Source organism: Psittacula echo (assembly GCF_963264785.1).
Source record: "Psittacula echo genome assembly, chromosome: 16".
Taxonomy (NCBI): domain Eukaryota; kingdom Metazoa; phylum Chordata; class Aves; order Psittaciformes; family Psittacidae; genus Psittacula; species Psittacula echo.
In genome coordinates this window covers 8,993,795-9,010,632 of record NC_137752.1, presented here as the reverse complement: position 1 = coordinate 9,010,632, position 16,838 = coordinate 8,993,795, and the positions used below count along the sequence as shown (strand labels likewise).

At 44.7% G+C, this 16,838-nt stretch overlaps 1 protein-coding gene across 1 annotated transcript; it reads right to left on the bottom strand.

The window, feature by feature from the left end:
- Window positions 1–622: 622 nt before the first annotated feature.
- Window positions 623–16,604, bottom strand: TNFSF8 (TNF superfamily member 8; the record flags this gene model as incomplete). The annotated part of the gene is made up of 5 exons (XM_080630380.1): window positions 623–1,020; window positions 1,559–1,630; window positions 9,011–9,056; window positions 16,116–16,342; window positions 16,592–16,604. The coding sequence occupies 5 exons, from the start codon at window positions 16,602–16,604 to the stop codon at window positions 623–625; spliced, it is 756 nt and encodes a 251-aa protein (XP_080486506.1).
- Between the last annotated feature and the right edge of the window lie 234 nt (window positions 16,605–16,838).

The following is a 16,838-nucleotide window of genomic DNA, read 5'->3' as shown; positions in this document are numbered from 1 at the left end:
ATAGTGAAAAGGAAGACACGTGGAAGTAAATTGCACAAAGTCCGTAGCGGGATGCAGCACAGAAATATCCTGTAAATCCCCTATCTTCTGGGTCCTGTCTCAGAGTTTTAGCTTGAAACTCAGTAATATCGTTGTCTTTGCTTTCAGACATTCTATCCATAAACCTACTCCAGAGTTATGGTTGCATGGTCATTGTAAAGAAAACCTGGATTACAAGCTTCGACTGTTAGTTTTTTGGTAAGTCCATGTCAAAATACTACTCCATAAAATTCAGTTAAAAAGATTCTCCCATCTCATGAGCACAGGCACCTTGCCAATGGTCCATTAGCCAACAAGTCTCAATATTGTGTATTCTTCCCATAATCTGGTTATGTTTTAATCTGAGTTTACACAGTATTGTTTTGAGGAACCATTGGCAGATAATGTGGGTTATATGCTGGGTAGTCCAACAACAATCCAACCCCAAATCTCACCAGAAGAATTGTCAGGTGTGGGCTTTGCAGTGTTTTAGGGTTTGTTCTGGGATACTCACAAAGTTCCTAAAGGTGTTGCCTAGTAAAAGCAGACTACTGTTGTTCAGGGAAAGATCAATCTGGGCAGCAGTGGGAAGTCAGAGAGCTGCTCACATTTCATCACTGTACCTCAAGACTCCAAGAACATTTTCATTGGGGAGAAAAATTTCATTCAAGAATTTAGGATGATTGAGTGTTACTGATACTCGGTCCTCCACATTCAGGGGTGTCAAATGGAGCTGGAACAAGGTTTTAAAAGTCTTCTCATGGCATGTTTCGGAGGCGCACCATGTGGATAACGTTTGCCTGTTGACTTGGTCATTCACAAGGAGCTCTATCTTGAGGTCGGTGGGACTGTTTGAACAGCTGGGGAAATGAAAGTTCAAGTGGCAATAGATCAAATAGAGGCCTTGTTTCTTTATCACCAGCTCTTCTCTCTCGCACTGGATGTCTTCACAAATGCCCTTCTCAACCAAGCTCAGTTTTGAACTGTTTACTGGATTGGACACTAGAAAGGAAAGCAAACAAACTTTAAAATGAGCTGCTGAGCTCTACTGACCTGAATTTAGCGTTAGGTGACCTACAGCAGTGTGTTTCCTGATAAACAGATACCTATTCAGAGGTTTTCCCATAGGAAGCTCCAAAAAAAGGCCCTGGCCAGATGACTAGGAATTCACACATGAAAGTGGGGTGATAGAGAGTTCCAAGGACCTACACAGCCTTTGGGAAACCCAGGGAGATGCAGTAGAAGTGGCCTTCTGCAGTACTTCAATGGAAATAAAGGAGGTGTATATTCATGTGTTTGTGTGCAGAAGGTATTTACTTATAGATTTTTCCTTATCAAGTTAAAAAAACAGAGTTTATGTGGCCAGACTGGGGCTTTACCCAAGACACCCACATTTCAGGAAAGCTAAGAATGTTTTTACTTACAAAATACCCATTTGGTCAAAAAGACGCTTGCCACTAAACCCAGTTTGAATAACAAACAGCCTGCTCTTCAACCACTTCTGCAACCTCTCCTTGCCAACACTGAACTCCCCACTGACCTCTCATGTACGCGGCCGCTCCCTTGGTCGGGACATTCTGTAGGATTCTTAAATAGTCTTCGGAGGTGTTCCCTGAGGGAAACAACAGATTAAGTGACCACTCCTGCTGGTTTTGTACTGTAAAATGCTGTCAGCATTTGGCATCTCATGTATCCTGGGCTGCATCAAAAGGAGTGTGACCAGGAGGTGGAAGGAGGTGATCCTGCCCCTCTACTCTACTCTCGTGAGACCTCACTTGGAGCATTGTGTGCAGTTCTGGTGTCCTCAACATTAAAAGGACATGGAACTGTTGGAACAAGTCCAGAGGAGGCCACGAGGATGATCAGGGGACTGGAGCACCTCCCATATGGAGACAGGCTGAGAAAGTTGGGGCTGTTCAGCCTGGAGAAGAGAAGGCTGCGTGGAGACCTCATAGCAGCTTCCAGTATCTGAAGGGGGCCTATGAGGATGCTTGGGATGGACTCTTCATTATGGACTGTAGTGACAGGACAAGGAGTAACGGGTTAAAACCTAAACAGGGGAAGTTTAGATTGGATCTAAGGAAGAAATTCTTTACTGTGAGGGTGGTGAGGCACTGGAATGGGTTGCCCAAGGAAGTTGTGAATGCTCCATCCTTGGCGGTGTTCAAGGCCAGGTTGGACAGAGCCTTGTGTGGCATGGTTTAGTGTGAGGTGTCCCTGCCCATGGCAGGGGGGTTGGAACTGGATGATCTCAAGGTCCTTTCCAATCCCAACTATTCTATGATTCTATGATTCTATTTGCTATAACTGTGCTATGGACAACCCCGGACAACCCCCACAGCAGCAGCTCCAAAGCAACAAGCAACAGCAGCTTGAATAGCATGCAGGAGAGCTGATTATTGCTCTGTTATTTTGTGGTTATATACAGCAGTTTGCACTGTCCCGTGCAGTCCATGGGCACATGGATACAGGGACAAGATACAGACTCAGAAAAACAGTGTATATCCCAGTGTTTGCAACCAAACAGGGTGGATGGTTATTTCTTATTGCTTTGGCTCTTCTTTACATCTCCTGGCTGTGCTTGCAGCTCCCTCTCCCAGGGTATACAATGACTGTGGAGATCCTGTGACTCAGTTTATAACATCAGTGTTAGAGTCACCCATTCTCAGGGTCTCGGAAGGATGGGTTAATACACCAAACTAAGTTCTAGCACATCTTGGTGCTACTTCATGACGTCAGATAACATATTGCATGTTCCTTACATGAATTAGAAGGAGTCAACTAAATGCAATGAGACATGGATCTCAAGTTTCATAGGATTCCTAAAACTAAGGGTCAAAAAAAGAATTCAGATCTCCAGACCCTTGCACTAGCTGTATGGCCTGATTTCTAAGAAGCACTTGGTCAGAAGGGATAGATCAGGGAGAAGCTGGTCCCCTCAAGTCCCCCTTGTCAGTGATTTGTAAAGTAGCACCCTCTGCACTCACTGTTGGAGAAAGAGGCTGGGGATGTCTTGAAAGAATCGCAATCTTTCTCTGTTTGCAGCAGTTAAACACTTTTGAGAGAAACAGGTTCTCACTGCACTCCAAGATTGAGCAAGCCACATATCAAAGTCCCTTAGCTGTGCTGGAAATCCCCAAAGAAAAACCAAAGCCTACTTTCCTGATGTTAGTCATGTCAATGTAGTGCTGTAGTGATGTGGGGAGATGTCATAGGGTAGGAGAAAACCCTTCTGGCCCTTATTTCCAACTGAAGCTGTTAAGGTGGTAACGACAGTCTCTGGTCATGCATAGTCAGCGCTCTGAGCCTGCTCCCACTACAAGTGCCCTGCAAGAAGGGATTGTACTTTGACAGAAACTCGGTGGCATTTAGAGAGTTTAGCCTATAAAGCAGAAAATCCCCTGCTGCTCAAGCAGCCTTTGGGAGTTGCAGCCTTGCAATATCTCCTGAAGCAAGCAAAGTGCTGTACATACGTGTACTGAAGCTGAGAAAGCAAAAATCTCTACAGTCTAAACACGAAATATCTATTTCTGAAGAACCCACCATCATGGCACTTGTGACTAACAACCCACAGTTTCATTAGTATGGCACTGGGACAATTCCAAGCTGGAAGAGACCAGATTTAGTTGCAGAAGGCCAAACTGCACTCAGATAGATCTGCAAATCTGGAAGGGCTTGTTTGCTTCACCAGCTTTAGCCTGGTTTACTCCAGGGTATCAAGGATGGGAATAGCACCTGTATTACAGTAATTTCTACAAACAGCCTGATGCAACCAGGAGCCCCATCAGTCATGAGCTGTTTCGAGAGTCTTGGCTTCACTCAAGACTCACCCCTCACTGAGCTAGCTGCACTTTGCATTTCCAAAGCTGTACTTACATTTATTGATGTCAGCAAGTTTTGTGTGTGTGTGTTTAAAGCATTTATTTGGTGACATCAGCTGTGTTTCTGAGAAGGCAAGTTATGGGAAAAAATGGGTTTATAACGACATTTCCGGCTCGCACTTTGCTAAGGCAGCTAATAACTATTTTCTTGTTTTATTTCTCAAGTAGCAAAGTAGCATTTCAGCACAAGCCAGGAGAGACTGAAATTACTCCAGTTTCAGGCCTGATTGATGCATATATTCAATCACATCCTCTAATTTGCTTTGCACTAGTAATTGTAAATCTGAAGTAATCCCACTGAAGTCAACAGGATTATATGAATTTAAAAAAAAACAAGAGAAAGAGGAAAAGTAAAGCCACATTTAGGATTAAATACCAAAGAGACCTCACTGGTTTGTTGTCTTCCAGTGTAGATCAGGCTACTTTAAGGAAGCCTGCTAGTAAGGAAGGAGTCTAAGTAGGAAGCCATTTGAACTCTTCTGCCCTAAAGAAGGTACCAGGAGATAATTCACTTTTGTCTTCCTGATCCCTTTACTATAGGATGAGCATCCAGAGGGAGCAACCATGAGGAAAAGGCCCAGACTATTTCTGTGAGCTTAATGCAGTTTTTCCCCACTGCGCCAAAGGAGACTTTGAAATGGGACTCAGAGGAGCTGCAGCCTCACCTACACTGCAAAACGGAAGGAGCCTCATCATAAAATCATGGAATGGATGGGGTTGAAGGGACCTTAAAGCTCCTCCAGCTCCAACCCCTGCCACGGGCAGGGACACCTTCCACTGGAGCAGCTTGTTCCAAGCCCCTGTGTCCAACCTGGCCTTGAACACTGCCAGGGATGGGGCAGCCACAGCTCCTCTGGGCACCCTGGGCCAGCGCCTCAGCACCCTCACAGGGAAGAGCTTCTGCCTAAGAGCTCATCTCAGTCTCCCCTCTGGCAGGTTCAAGCCATTCCCCTTGGCCTGTCCCTACAGGCCCTTGTCCAAAGCCCCTCTCCAGATTTTCTGTAGACAAACAAGAAACATCAAAACACAACAGGACCCTGTCCAGCCAGGAGGAATCCAAGGTCTGTGGGACACGTGGACATACGGGCTGCTGCCAGCCAGGTCCAAAGAGATGTGGCACTCCTGATGCCTGGTACCACCATCCCCGTGATGCCTGGGGAGATTTCCTCACTGCCTCAGTTTTCCTGACTTTCAGTTGAGTATAATGGGAGCACAGACAAAGGGCAGTGAAACCAGCAGCTGAAAGTGGCATGCCAGAGTGCAAAATCTTGCTACCTGGCACGGAAAGCCCCTCAAATGCGATTTCTGAAGCTTGTCTTAGTAGCTGTCATCTCTTACTATGGGATTCCTCTGCAGTATCTATGGTATTACAACTAGCTGAAGGCTGAGTGTGAACAGGCACAAAAGCAGGACAAGAACCTGAACTTATTTTATGAACTAAAGAATTACGGGCTGGCAACAAACAGCTTTCAATTCCTGCATACCCCCCACTGATTTAAGTGCCTGTAAAATTAAGCAAGACGATTTCATGCATCTCTGTCAGCACGCTTGAGCTAGCAGAACTTGCCTAATGTTATGTCTCAGCAGCTGCTGTAAGAAGCCCCTGTAGGTATCTTAAGCTCTCTCCTTCCAGTTCAGTGTCCTGCAAACAGCTGCTTGTTGGCATTGATAGACTGTGCCAGCTGAGTGATGCTGTCACACATGTACCAAGTGCCTTTGGTTCTTGAGAGCCCAAGGACTGCCACTCTGATCCTGTGCATTGAAATGACGCTGAACTCAGTGCCAATTTTACCTTCTTCCAAAACCATAAACTTTAGAAGTATCCCTTTCTGTCCTCCAAATTTAGGAAGCAGTCAGTACAATCTCATCACTGCACACCCGATACTGCAAAACATGTAAAGGCCAAAACTATTCAGGCTTCTGTAGCCTAAGGCCACATAATTTCGTGAGCTGTTAATCTCTCCATATATGTATTAATCTCTAACTTGCATTTTAAGTATTGGAGAGATGGAAGATCTAACATTCTGCATCTTGTAGCAATACTGATAATCTCATTATGAATTAAGAAAGCTAACAGCCCTCTTTATGACTACCTGGAATCTGCCTAGCTGCAGTTTGCTCTGGATGCTGGCCTCAGAGATTGCCTGTGCACTCTTTATAGCATTTGCAAGCCCAGGCTTGGCAAAATGTTTCAAACTGAGAAACAGCTCATCTGCCCTCACCTCAGAGCAGACAGAACCTCATACAGTTCTGCATATACGCACACAAACACGTATGTGTACTGAAGCTGAGAAAGCAAAAAGCTCTACAGTCCAAACACGAAATATCCATTTCTGAAGAACCCACCATCATGGCACTTGTGACTAACAACCCACAGTTTCATTAGTGTTGCACTGGGACAATTCCAAGCTGAAAGAGACCAGATTTAGTTGCAGAAGGCCAAACTGCACCCAGATAGATCTGCAAACCTGGAAGGGCTTGTTTGCTTCACTGGCTTTAGCCTGGTTTACTCCAGGGTATCAAGGATGGGAATAGCACCTGTATTACAGTAATTTCTCAGAGCCAGAGTTTTATTTGGGAACCTATTTTCCATTGAAGCTCTGAATGGAATGTGGGGTTTCCTTTCATGCTCTGTCCACCAGCTGCTAATGGATCTTACCACCAGAAAAAGATGCCTATAAGCAGCGTGTGTATGTGTGCCTATGTAGCTGCAGCGTTTTCCTTTTATAAATAAGAAGATGTTTTGGTATTTTGTCTTTGCAGCTCAAAATAACAAGAAAAGCCATCAGGCCAGGATTACATTTATAGGGAAATGAGGCTTGGAGAAGACAGCAAGGAGTTGATGAAGGCTGAAACTCTCCAGATGTTGTCAGGTCATAAATTTATCTGTGACTTAGATTTCCCTCCAAAAAATGAACCTAACAATAACCCCTGTCTCACCCATATTAATGTATGATTTGGTATTTATGAAATGTGGATGAGTTTCATCTCTCATCCAAATGTGGATGACAGAAATATTTTCCACAGGAAGAACATTTCGCAAACAAAATTCATGATGAATTTCGGTCTTTCCCCCTGTTGCTCAGGCACTCCACTGGCAACAGCATAGAGGATCGGAGGAGGCTGGTGCCATTTTTCACACAGACATTCAATTAGGTGATACCACATCGTGCTTGGGGATACCTGCAGACCCATCCATTGAGGACTAACATGAGTCAGGAATGTAAACCTGTAAATCTGAGTTAGTGCCCACTGGCATTTAGCTATTCATACAACATAATCTCATTGGGGATCTAAATGAAATCATTGTGGGTTTCCTGCTCTTATATTACAGAATTAACTCCAAGATGTAGCTGTGTTCTGACCACCGTCCCTTTGTGTTACAAAGCAATCTCTGCCTTAGTGAACCCCAGCTGTTCCCACTAGCACAGTCCTGCATCCCCCACTAGCATCTCTGAGATGTTTCACACCAGTAGGTACCAACACAGGGCTGGAGCAAGGCTGAGCACCCAGCTGGCAACTCAGCGGCACTAACTTTTTGCTAGCTGGCTCGTTTTTACAATGCAGGGCTTGGAAGCCCTGGTTTGAACAGGGTAGGTACAAAATACATCGAAACCACACTACCAGCATCTGGGCTGTCTGAGAAGCAGACCCAAATCCAAATCTAAATCCACAGCAACTTCAGCCTCACCACAGTCCCTTGCAATATCTCTTATGCTTCTGTTGCTTCCTATTCCACAACTGCTGGTTGGGACCTTGCAATGGTCACCACAGCTCCTTGCTTTGAAGTCAGCAAGCAGTGCCTGGAAGCACGTGGTAGAGCTCCCTGCTGAGGGAAAAGTACCTCAGTAAAGTACCCACTGGGATGTATTAATCCATTAGCCCTGCTTGATATATTTTAAAAGGAAAATAAAAGGCCATTGTAATTCCCTCACTCTTCAGTGCTCTTTTACCCTGCCAGAGCCATACAGTAAAGACTGATAGGCAGCGAGGGGGAGACTGAGAGAGCCCTTATACACATTGCAAACGGCTTTCAACTGTTCCTGCAACTCCTCCTGCCTTGTGGGGTTTCTCTATCGTTCCCTCCTTTGTCTCTCACTAACGGCATCATCTCAGATTTAACAGCTGCTTTCAGAGCAAGAGGGTGTCTGTACTGCTATTGACCTGAAGACAGAACGGTTTCTGGCTAATGAAAACAGCATCTTGTACATTCCTGGAAAAAACACATTCCTCCTGCCTGGCACCTGCCCGCTAGTGATGAGGAGAAAAAACAATCAGCATAGGTTGCCTGGTATAAAATACATACATATATACATATATATATGCACATATGTATATTGCAATGCAATTTTGGATTAGTGAGATCATTCCTCCCTGCCCTGGGAATACCAGTATCACTGGTGCTTTGCTTTGAAAAATACTGACCTACAGATACAGCATCTGTGGCTCCTCCTCTGTCGCTGACTAGACTCCATACCCACAGCTTTTACTATCTCCTCCTCACTGGTGGTAAAACAGCCATGAAAACCAGCACAGTTCTGGTGACATCTCTGAGTTTATGCTGGTTTACAAGAGCGAGGCTCTGCCCTGGGGTCCGTACCACCTTGCAGCACTGGGGACTTTCCATCATCTCAGGGGACCAAGGGCAGAGAGGTTGATGCCTTGCAGCCCACTAGGTTTGCAAAGCTCCTTTTTGGGTGCCTTTTGGGATGCATTAGAGTAGGGCTGTGTTCAGAAGCAGCTTTATTTCTGAGGAACTTTGCATACAAAATAAACCACTAAAAAACTCAAGAAAGACTTACAAAGTTGTAAGGGCTGATAGAAAGCAATATGTGCTTAGGATGTCCTAGGGCAAAGAAAATCCCTCCAGGTCCCAGGAATTGTAAAACAGAAAAAGTGATGGTCAGGCACGATGTGAAGTTCTCAGGAAGGACATGCAGGAACCACCTTGAGACTTGTGGGCTATGAAACAAGCCCAGTACAGAAGAGTCTCAGTTTAAAAAATTATCCAAGGCTGAAATGTTAAGATGTGTGCAATTGGCTTATTTGGGATGTGGGGCAATATTTGCATTACAGATGAGACAGATCACAGTGCTGTTTAGGTGTCTTACCTGTCCTGAATGGTTTTGCGATGCCCTCTGTGGCAGGATCAGCTGCCTGAAAGAGAAGCAAAGAAGGGATGGTTATTCCATGAGTTATATCCATCTTCAAGTACAACCTTGCTTTAAAAGTGGATTGTGATGGTTTCTATTGCATGCCATGAAGGCAATACAGAGCCTGATGTGCAGGGAGCCAGCATCAGCTGCTACAGAGCTTATGGCTCCGATAAAGCCTCACAGGTGAGTGAGGGATTCCTGTGGAGCAAACAGCTCTGGGAAGCTCTCTGATGATCCTCCAAGGATCACCCCCAGGCATACTTCATCACAGCCCTTTTCTTCTAATGTAGAAAATCTACATTTCCAACAGAGGAAGCAATTCTCTCAGTGCAGTACGAAATGTGTGTGGGTTTTTTAAGCTCTGAAAACCTCACTCTGTGGCTTGCAAAGCTTGGAGACAGCAGGACAGAATGGGAGTTTGTAACCCTAGAAAGTCAATATCTGCCCATCGGAAGCCAATAGCTGGATAAAAGTGAAAGATGTAGAGCCCAAGGTGGGAGAATGATGGTGTTGTCCTGCTTCAGCTCCCTCCTACTTCTTGCTGTTCAGAATGGGCAGTTATCCTCAGTCAGCATGGCCTGAGAACATCTCAGGAAACAAGCTCCAAGTGAGAAATATGGTAGGCTTCATCTGTGGTCTTGCTCCTACTTCATCACACCTCTCTGCCATCCAAACGTACAACCCTTAAACCTGTGCTTGCTTGCATATTACCACCACACAAATGATATCACTGACAGCTTGTAAACATCCAGCAATTGCCCTCAGGGAACAAAGAAGTTCTTCCAATGGGAAGAAAAGATACTGAGGAAAGATACTGAGAGTGCCTCAGTGCTTGAAACTCAGTCATATTCCTTCACTCACTAACGCAGGCAGTCCCACGGTGATTTCGGTATCAGGGAGAGGTTTTTCCTCAGGCTAGCCTAAACCAGCTCTTCTTATCTGGATACCAATTACCTGGACTAGTTGTGCAATCTAATGAGGCCAGGCCTTATTTAGCATGGAATCATAGAATCATATGATATCTGGAGTTGGAATGGATCCTGAAGGATCACCGAGTCCAACTTTCTGCTCCTCACAGGACTACCTGAAATTAAGCTAAATGACTAAAAGCATTGTACAGATGTTTCCTGAGCTCTTACAAGCTTGGTGCTATGAGCACTTTCCTGGGGAGCCTGTTTCAGTGACTGAACAGATGCCCAAGAAGAAGAAATACAGGAAGCTGGTACCAGATTTAGCAGAACATTAATATCTCCTTAGAGAAATGAGGCACATCATGTATGTGGTGGGAGACAGCTTCATCGTGGTTCATAAGCACTATTTCTGTGTGTAAATGGAATAACACACGGAGAAGGAAGATGGTTGGACAGTGAGAAAAGTCAGATTGTGTGTATTTGTGGTATTTAATGTTCTAGCCTTCGGTATTTAAGAATACTTTTAATTAGACATTGGCCTAATGTGGCCATGTTTTCAACCATGGCTGAAGTGTCAAGCTGCATCTGCTTTCAGCAAAGTAGCATTATCTTTCAGTCTAATACCAAAATGCTGTGTCCTGCAGACAGATGGCATAGGTGCTACATGATTTGGGTATCTGTAATACATGATTTGTTCATTTTCTCTCCCCATGCCCATGTATGACAGGGGAGACGTTATTTGTTGAGACAATAATTCTCCAGGTTATCTTCCTAAACTGTGCAGGAAGGTCTTCGGGTTAGAAGAAGAGGAACCTGAAGCTGTAGTTTGGAACACCAGGCATTTCCAAGCTTTTTGGTCCTTTACATGCCCTCCTCGCTTGCAAACTCTTATGGATCCTATGCACACATATCATCAAATGTGGGACTGAGAACAGATTCTGCTGAAAATGCTCTCAAGGAGCATCTCAGCTCCTGTCTTGGACTCTTGCACTGGAATGTCCCTCCCACATGCATTCAGGGCGAAGAGAAGCCTTGCTTCCCAATGCTATGTATGAGCATGTCTGCCCTCTGCAGAGAGCTAAAGGCATTTCTGCATGGAGACACTGTCCCCAGTTACATTATGCTAAATGAAAGCAGGCAGCAGAGAAGTGTTTGGTAAACTGATTGAACCATTATCATCAATGAGGTGTTCATCTTGCACCTCCCTTGGAGGTGGCCTGCAGGCCAAGGCTGATGGCTCGCAGCTTGCTTTGGAGTCAGGACAACAGAAACGAACTAATGTACTGTGTTCTCACCTGGGAAGTCTCCCATTGGGTGGAAACAGCAGATACTAATGCAATTTATTTTAGTGACAATTGAATAGATATTCAAATAGAGCTTTACAGATTGCTTTGAAATATTGCTGGCACTATTTCTTCTTTTTCTGACAGCAAAAATATTGCATGTAATGCTGTGATTTGGAATGCAAAGAGTCACGCAGCAGGAGCCCAGAGAAATTCAATTCTACAGTGCCAGCTCAGGCAGGATGCATGACAATGAATTTCACCCTGTCTGAAGTGAGCTGGGTGCTGCTGCTGACGGATCTCAGTCTTTTCTCAGCAAGTAGCATAGTTTGAGTTTGCTTCGTTAGAGAAAATGATAATCAGGTGCCAGTGAAAGTTATTTTTTTTCTTCTTTTGCGTTATTTTTCATGAAGTTTTCCCAGGCTGAGCCAGACTGGTGCTGCTAAAGGGACATGTCCTGTGTTAGAACCCTAAATAGTCGTTTAACCATTTAACATACTGGAGTATGTATCTGCTTCTAGAAAGCCCAAGAAAACACACCTCCAAATCACAGCCCCCTAAAAACTGGCCTGGGGTCAGCTGAACAAGGTCCAGGGCTCTCCCAAGAGCATGTCCACTCAGTGACTCTGTGGGAACAAGCGTTTTGGGCTGCTGCCCTCAAAGGAAGTTTTGCCACTTGAAGAAGAGCCTCAAGGATCTCCTGTGTCTCTTACTCAGCCTCCCACCATCATTACACACCTCTGGCTGAGGGGGAAGGCAGGAGGTGGCACTCCAGGTGGTTGGCCAAGAGGCAAAGGTAGAAACTTGGCATTGAAAACACCAGAAAGTGGAACACCATCCCTGCAGCTGATCTCATAATGAGTATCACACCACAGGAGGATAGAACCAGGAGGTGGCTGGTGTATATTCCCAAGGAACAAGGGATGGGACAAGAGGAACTGGCCTCAAGCTGCGCCAGGGCAGGTTTAGATGGAGCTGAGGAACAATTCCTGCCCCAAAGGGTGCTCAGGCATTGGAACAGGTTGCCCAGGGCAGGGCTGCAGGCACCGTCCCTGCAAGGGTTCACACCCCGTGGAGATGAGGCCTCAGTGCCATGGGTTAGTGGTGGCCTTGGCAGTGCTGGGAATGGTTGGACTGGATGAGCTTAAAGGGCTTCTCCAACCTGGTTGAGTCCATGAAACAGAGCCCTGTGTGAAATTCAGTTTTTCCAGTCCTAACAAACCCTATTAAAGGCACCCCTTCATGCAGCAGGTGACTGTCACTGTACACAACACCAACAGTAGGCGTTGGAACAACGCATTTTCTTATCTAAAATGCCTCAGTGGTTTTCCTCTGGTGTTCAGCGAGTGGAAATCTGCTTTCGGGGCAATAGTTGGTGTTTGGGGTTTTTACCTTTTCCTTTATGTCAGGGTTGCCCGCCAGAGGGGGCCAATAGGCACCGAGTGGGGCAGTGCGTGACAAGGTTACCTTTAAGCAGACATAAATCCTTGTAGCGTTGTTATCATATTAGGTACTATAGGTTGTATCATGCTAGGTGCTGTAGGAGCAATTTCTGGTTACAACAGTCCCACTGCTAAAAGGGTTTGACATTTTTAACTCCAGCAGCCTTGGAAACTAGATCAGCAAATAGAAACAACTGCACTGGCTCTTGGCATTTGCCACACTGGTGCCTTAACGGTGCTGAAAAGATTTGCCCACGCAGTTTGGAGGTTAAAAATATGAAGTCTACAAGGTCCAGAGCAGTGATGGACTGTGCCAGGTTACAGACTTTGGACATTCACACAGAATTTGTCCATAGAGGTAGGTGGGCTAAGTGTCTGATACAGCATTCCTTGCACTACAGTGTAAGATTTGCTGAGGTCTGTGGGTCTTAAAATGACATTTGTCTAGCCCTTTCTGTCCCATACTTATTCACTGATTTTCATATATCCCTCTACTTACACAAACATCTATATAGGTGTATATGTATAAATACATAGATGTGTATATGTATATACACATACATAGATATGTGTATATATATATATACATAGATGCATACATATGCCTATATCCAGCAGCAGTGAAAAGTGGCAGGCAGAAGGGTGGATGTGTTGGCATTCTCATAACAGTGTTAAGAAAACAAATGAAGGCTACTGACCACCATAGAGCAGCTATTCTTACTCCAGAGAAAAATAGTCATTTGTGAAAGATCTAGACAAGTGAATGGCCTGAGGCCAAGGATTTCTGCAGGTGAAAGATGAAGAAACGGACTGATTTAAGCACTGCACATGGTTTCAAGAAACATAGTTTACTTCCCCAAAGTGATGCTTCCCAGGTCTGATACCAATGTGCTGTGCTACCCTTCTTGAAAACAAGGTGTAAAGGAAAGTTCTTGGCGTGTTGGAAAATGGGAGTGTGTTTGTGAGGGTGGTAATGTGTATTTTCAGCGCTGTTCGATTCAGAGAAGCAGCTCTGGAATCATAGTTGCTTTTTTTGTTTTGGTCTTTCATGTTGGATTTCCTTTTATTCAGAGCACTCAGATATTGGATGACACCATTGCCTTGTTTCTACACGGTTTGATTTTCCCTTTCTAATGCATCATCCTTCATCTTAAACCAGGCAAGTGTAAATTCATCAAAAAGAAGACAAGCAATGACTTGCATGTACCTGCAGTGGGGCTAGGAGACTGTATGAACTGCTTGCCACCAGAAGCCTCCTCTTAATGCAGTGGTACCTGAGGCATGAGTTACAAGGGCCTACATTGTCTCTAAGACCCATTAACCTAACATTCCTTTGAGCAGAGGAAAAGTTGCTAGCTCAGCATAGGAAGGGCATGAAGTTGCCACCATCGCCCCTGTGGTCAAGGACCACTCATATAACCCAGCTGACAACATATGGACAGTAAAACAGATCTTCCCAAGACGCTGATCACACAAAATGTTGGTCCTCTCTTTAGAAGTTACAAAGGAAATTAAGCCAATTGATGATGTTCTAATCCCTACATCAGTAAGACTCAATGTCTACAGGGCTCCAGGTGCAAGAACCATCCAGACTCCATGTCATGGAGCTACTGAAGTCAATACTACACAATGCTCAGCCCAGCCACAACAGTATTTACCAAAGGAGTTTGTGCCTAGCCTTATACTAACATTGTGACCATGAGCTAAAGTAGTTTTGGAGTAAGCCCTGGAGTTTCTTGAGGAACCTGTCTCACAGAAACAACACTTGCTCCCGGGTCTGGAAGTTTAAAACTAGTCACGAATGGAGAATGACTATGCTGCTTCAGAACCTGGGGGTCTTTCAGCTTCCTGAGAGCAAGAACACAAGTTATGCTTTTACTGCCAAATTCCTCTCAGTGTAAAATTGATGCTTGATTTTATTTGTGTTCCTCATACACCTCAGCTTCCTGCTTTCTCCTTCAGCCAAACTCATTGCCAAAGCAGCTGCAATAATGTCATTACTCCTTTAAATGAAAAGCTTGACTCTTTCAGTAATATTGTTCCTCTGGCAACTATAGTGTGACTGTGTTTATCCTGATGCAGATGTAATTTAATGCTTACTTTCATAATAAGTACAAATGAAAGTCTCATTATATAGGAAAGCTTTGACAATTCTGTAATTATCCAGCCTGTTATTTTAAATATGTCCCTTAATGTCCCACTATTTGTCACTTGAAAACCCCCATGTCTCATTTTCACTATGCCCAAACTGCTTCTCTTTTGGAAGAACACTGATTTCAGGCAAATGTCTCCTCTCAGGTGCAACAAAGAAATATCAGTCAGGCCTTCATGGTTTCATTTCTGGGTAATGTGTATACAGAGGCACACAAATTACACAGAGTTAATTTAGTAAGAGAAAACACTGAGCTGAAAGATCATATTTTGTTTTCTGTGGCCAATTTCCCCCAGCAGCCCCACACTGGTGCTTTTACTCTATGAGTAGTTGTGGTACTTTAGCACTTAGATATTTGCCGTAAGATTTCAAAGCCTGTAAATAGTCTAACCTGGCATTCCATCCCGGTAAAGTTCATGGCAATGTTCCTGGTAAGATTAGAAATAAGCCTTTTATATTCACAACCACCTATGCCTCTTCCCTGGCTGTAACTTCTCACTGATTCCTCATTCAACCCCAGGTGCACTTGAGAGCCGTTCTCTTCATTTTAAGAAGGAAAAATAGTCTGTAGGCAGAAGGAACAGCTGTTTTTGTGAGACCCTGTGAGGTTTTGCCTCACTTACATCCTCGGTCATCCTTGCATAGCTTTAGTTTTGCATTAAAAATCCCACCCAAGAATGGGACTGACAAGAAAAGAGAGCAGAAGGGAGCTACTTTGCCCACATCCACTGCCCTGGGTAGTTCAAGAGAGTTCTGGCACACCACAGCATGGTGCATTCACACAGTGTCACACACAGAGATGTCTCTTGTTATATCCATTACTGAAATTCATCAATATTTCAAAGGAATGCATGTAGACTCTAGAAACCAGACCAGACCATCTCAGAAAGTGGTCATTCTCCAAAGAAGTGAACTGAGACACATGTAAAAAGAGGTAGCAAACACTGAGGCACTATATCTTCTCTCCACCTCTTGTCCTAACCAGGCAGGATAGAGGGTGACTTGCATCTCAGATTGTGAGTTTTGCATTTCCATTTACAGAAGAGGAATTGCATGCTAGAAATTAATGCTGCCCATGGAGAAAGGTTGAAAGTTCTTTTCTTTCCCTCTTTGTTTCATCTTTCCCTCTCCTAATTCATGTAGGTGCATTTATAAGAGGAGGCAGTGGCTGTTTTTCTGGCCACAGGATAATTTTGGGAAAACACTAAGGGTGAAGGGGAAAGAAGAGAAAGGGGGAGAAAGGGAGAATGAATAAAGTAAGAAATTTCTTACCGTCCTCTGAACGACTAAGACCATGATGGTGGCTAATGCAAAGATGAGTAACGCAACAAGGGTAGCGATGATGAAATACAAACACGTTCTGTTAGTGGCTCCAAGCCTCCTTGAAACGAAGTCTTCCTTCACATGCATGGCTGACTCATGCAACTCCTTCACCTGAAGAAGTGTTTGCTCTTGTGCCGAGCACGTTCTTATATAGCTCTCAGGGTACTGCTCTGTATCTTCCCTTGATCAGGTTCAAGTTGCAGCCCATCTCTTTTCCTGGCAGGATTTTCCCCCTTCATCCTGGCTCATGTGATCCGGAAAAAAACCTTCATCACTCGTAGTACAAAAAAAGGGGGACCTGGGGGCGTGAAGTAGGATGCAGCTGTGAAGAGGGGAAGGAGCTTCATGTTCTTGATCAGGGATTTTGCAGCGGCATTCTCGAGTGCTGCATCAGAGGTTTCTGATGTCAGAGGGTGAACAGTTACCCAGATCTGCCATCCCCCGCCCCATCAGTGGCTTTCTGTGAAACAGAGAGCTATGCAAATCCTGTTTCATTTTCTACCCAGTGCAGCTGCAATTCAGTACGCTAAATCACTCTGGAGCTCTGCCTTTCTGTTGCACAGGGTAATCTCTTCTTATTCCCAGCAGCGCCCCAGAGCTGTGATCTCCAGAGCTCTATGCTTAGAGGTAACCCAGGCTTCGAGTTTGGTGATTGGTGCCTGTGAAGGTCTG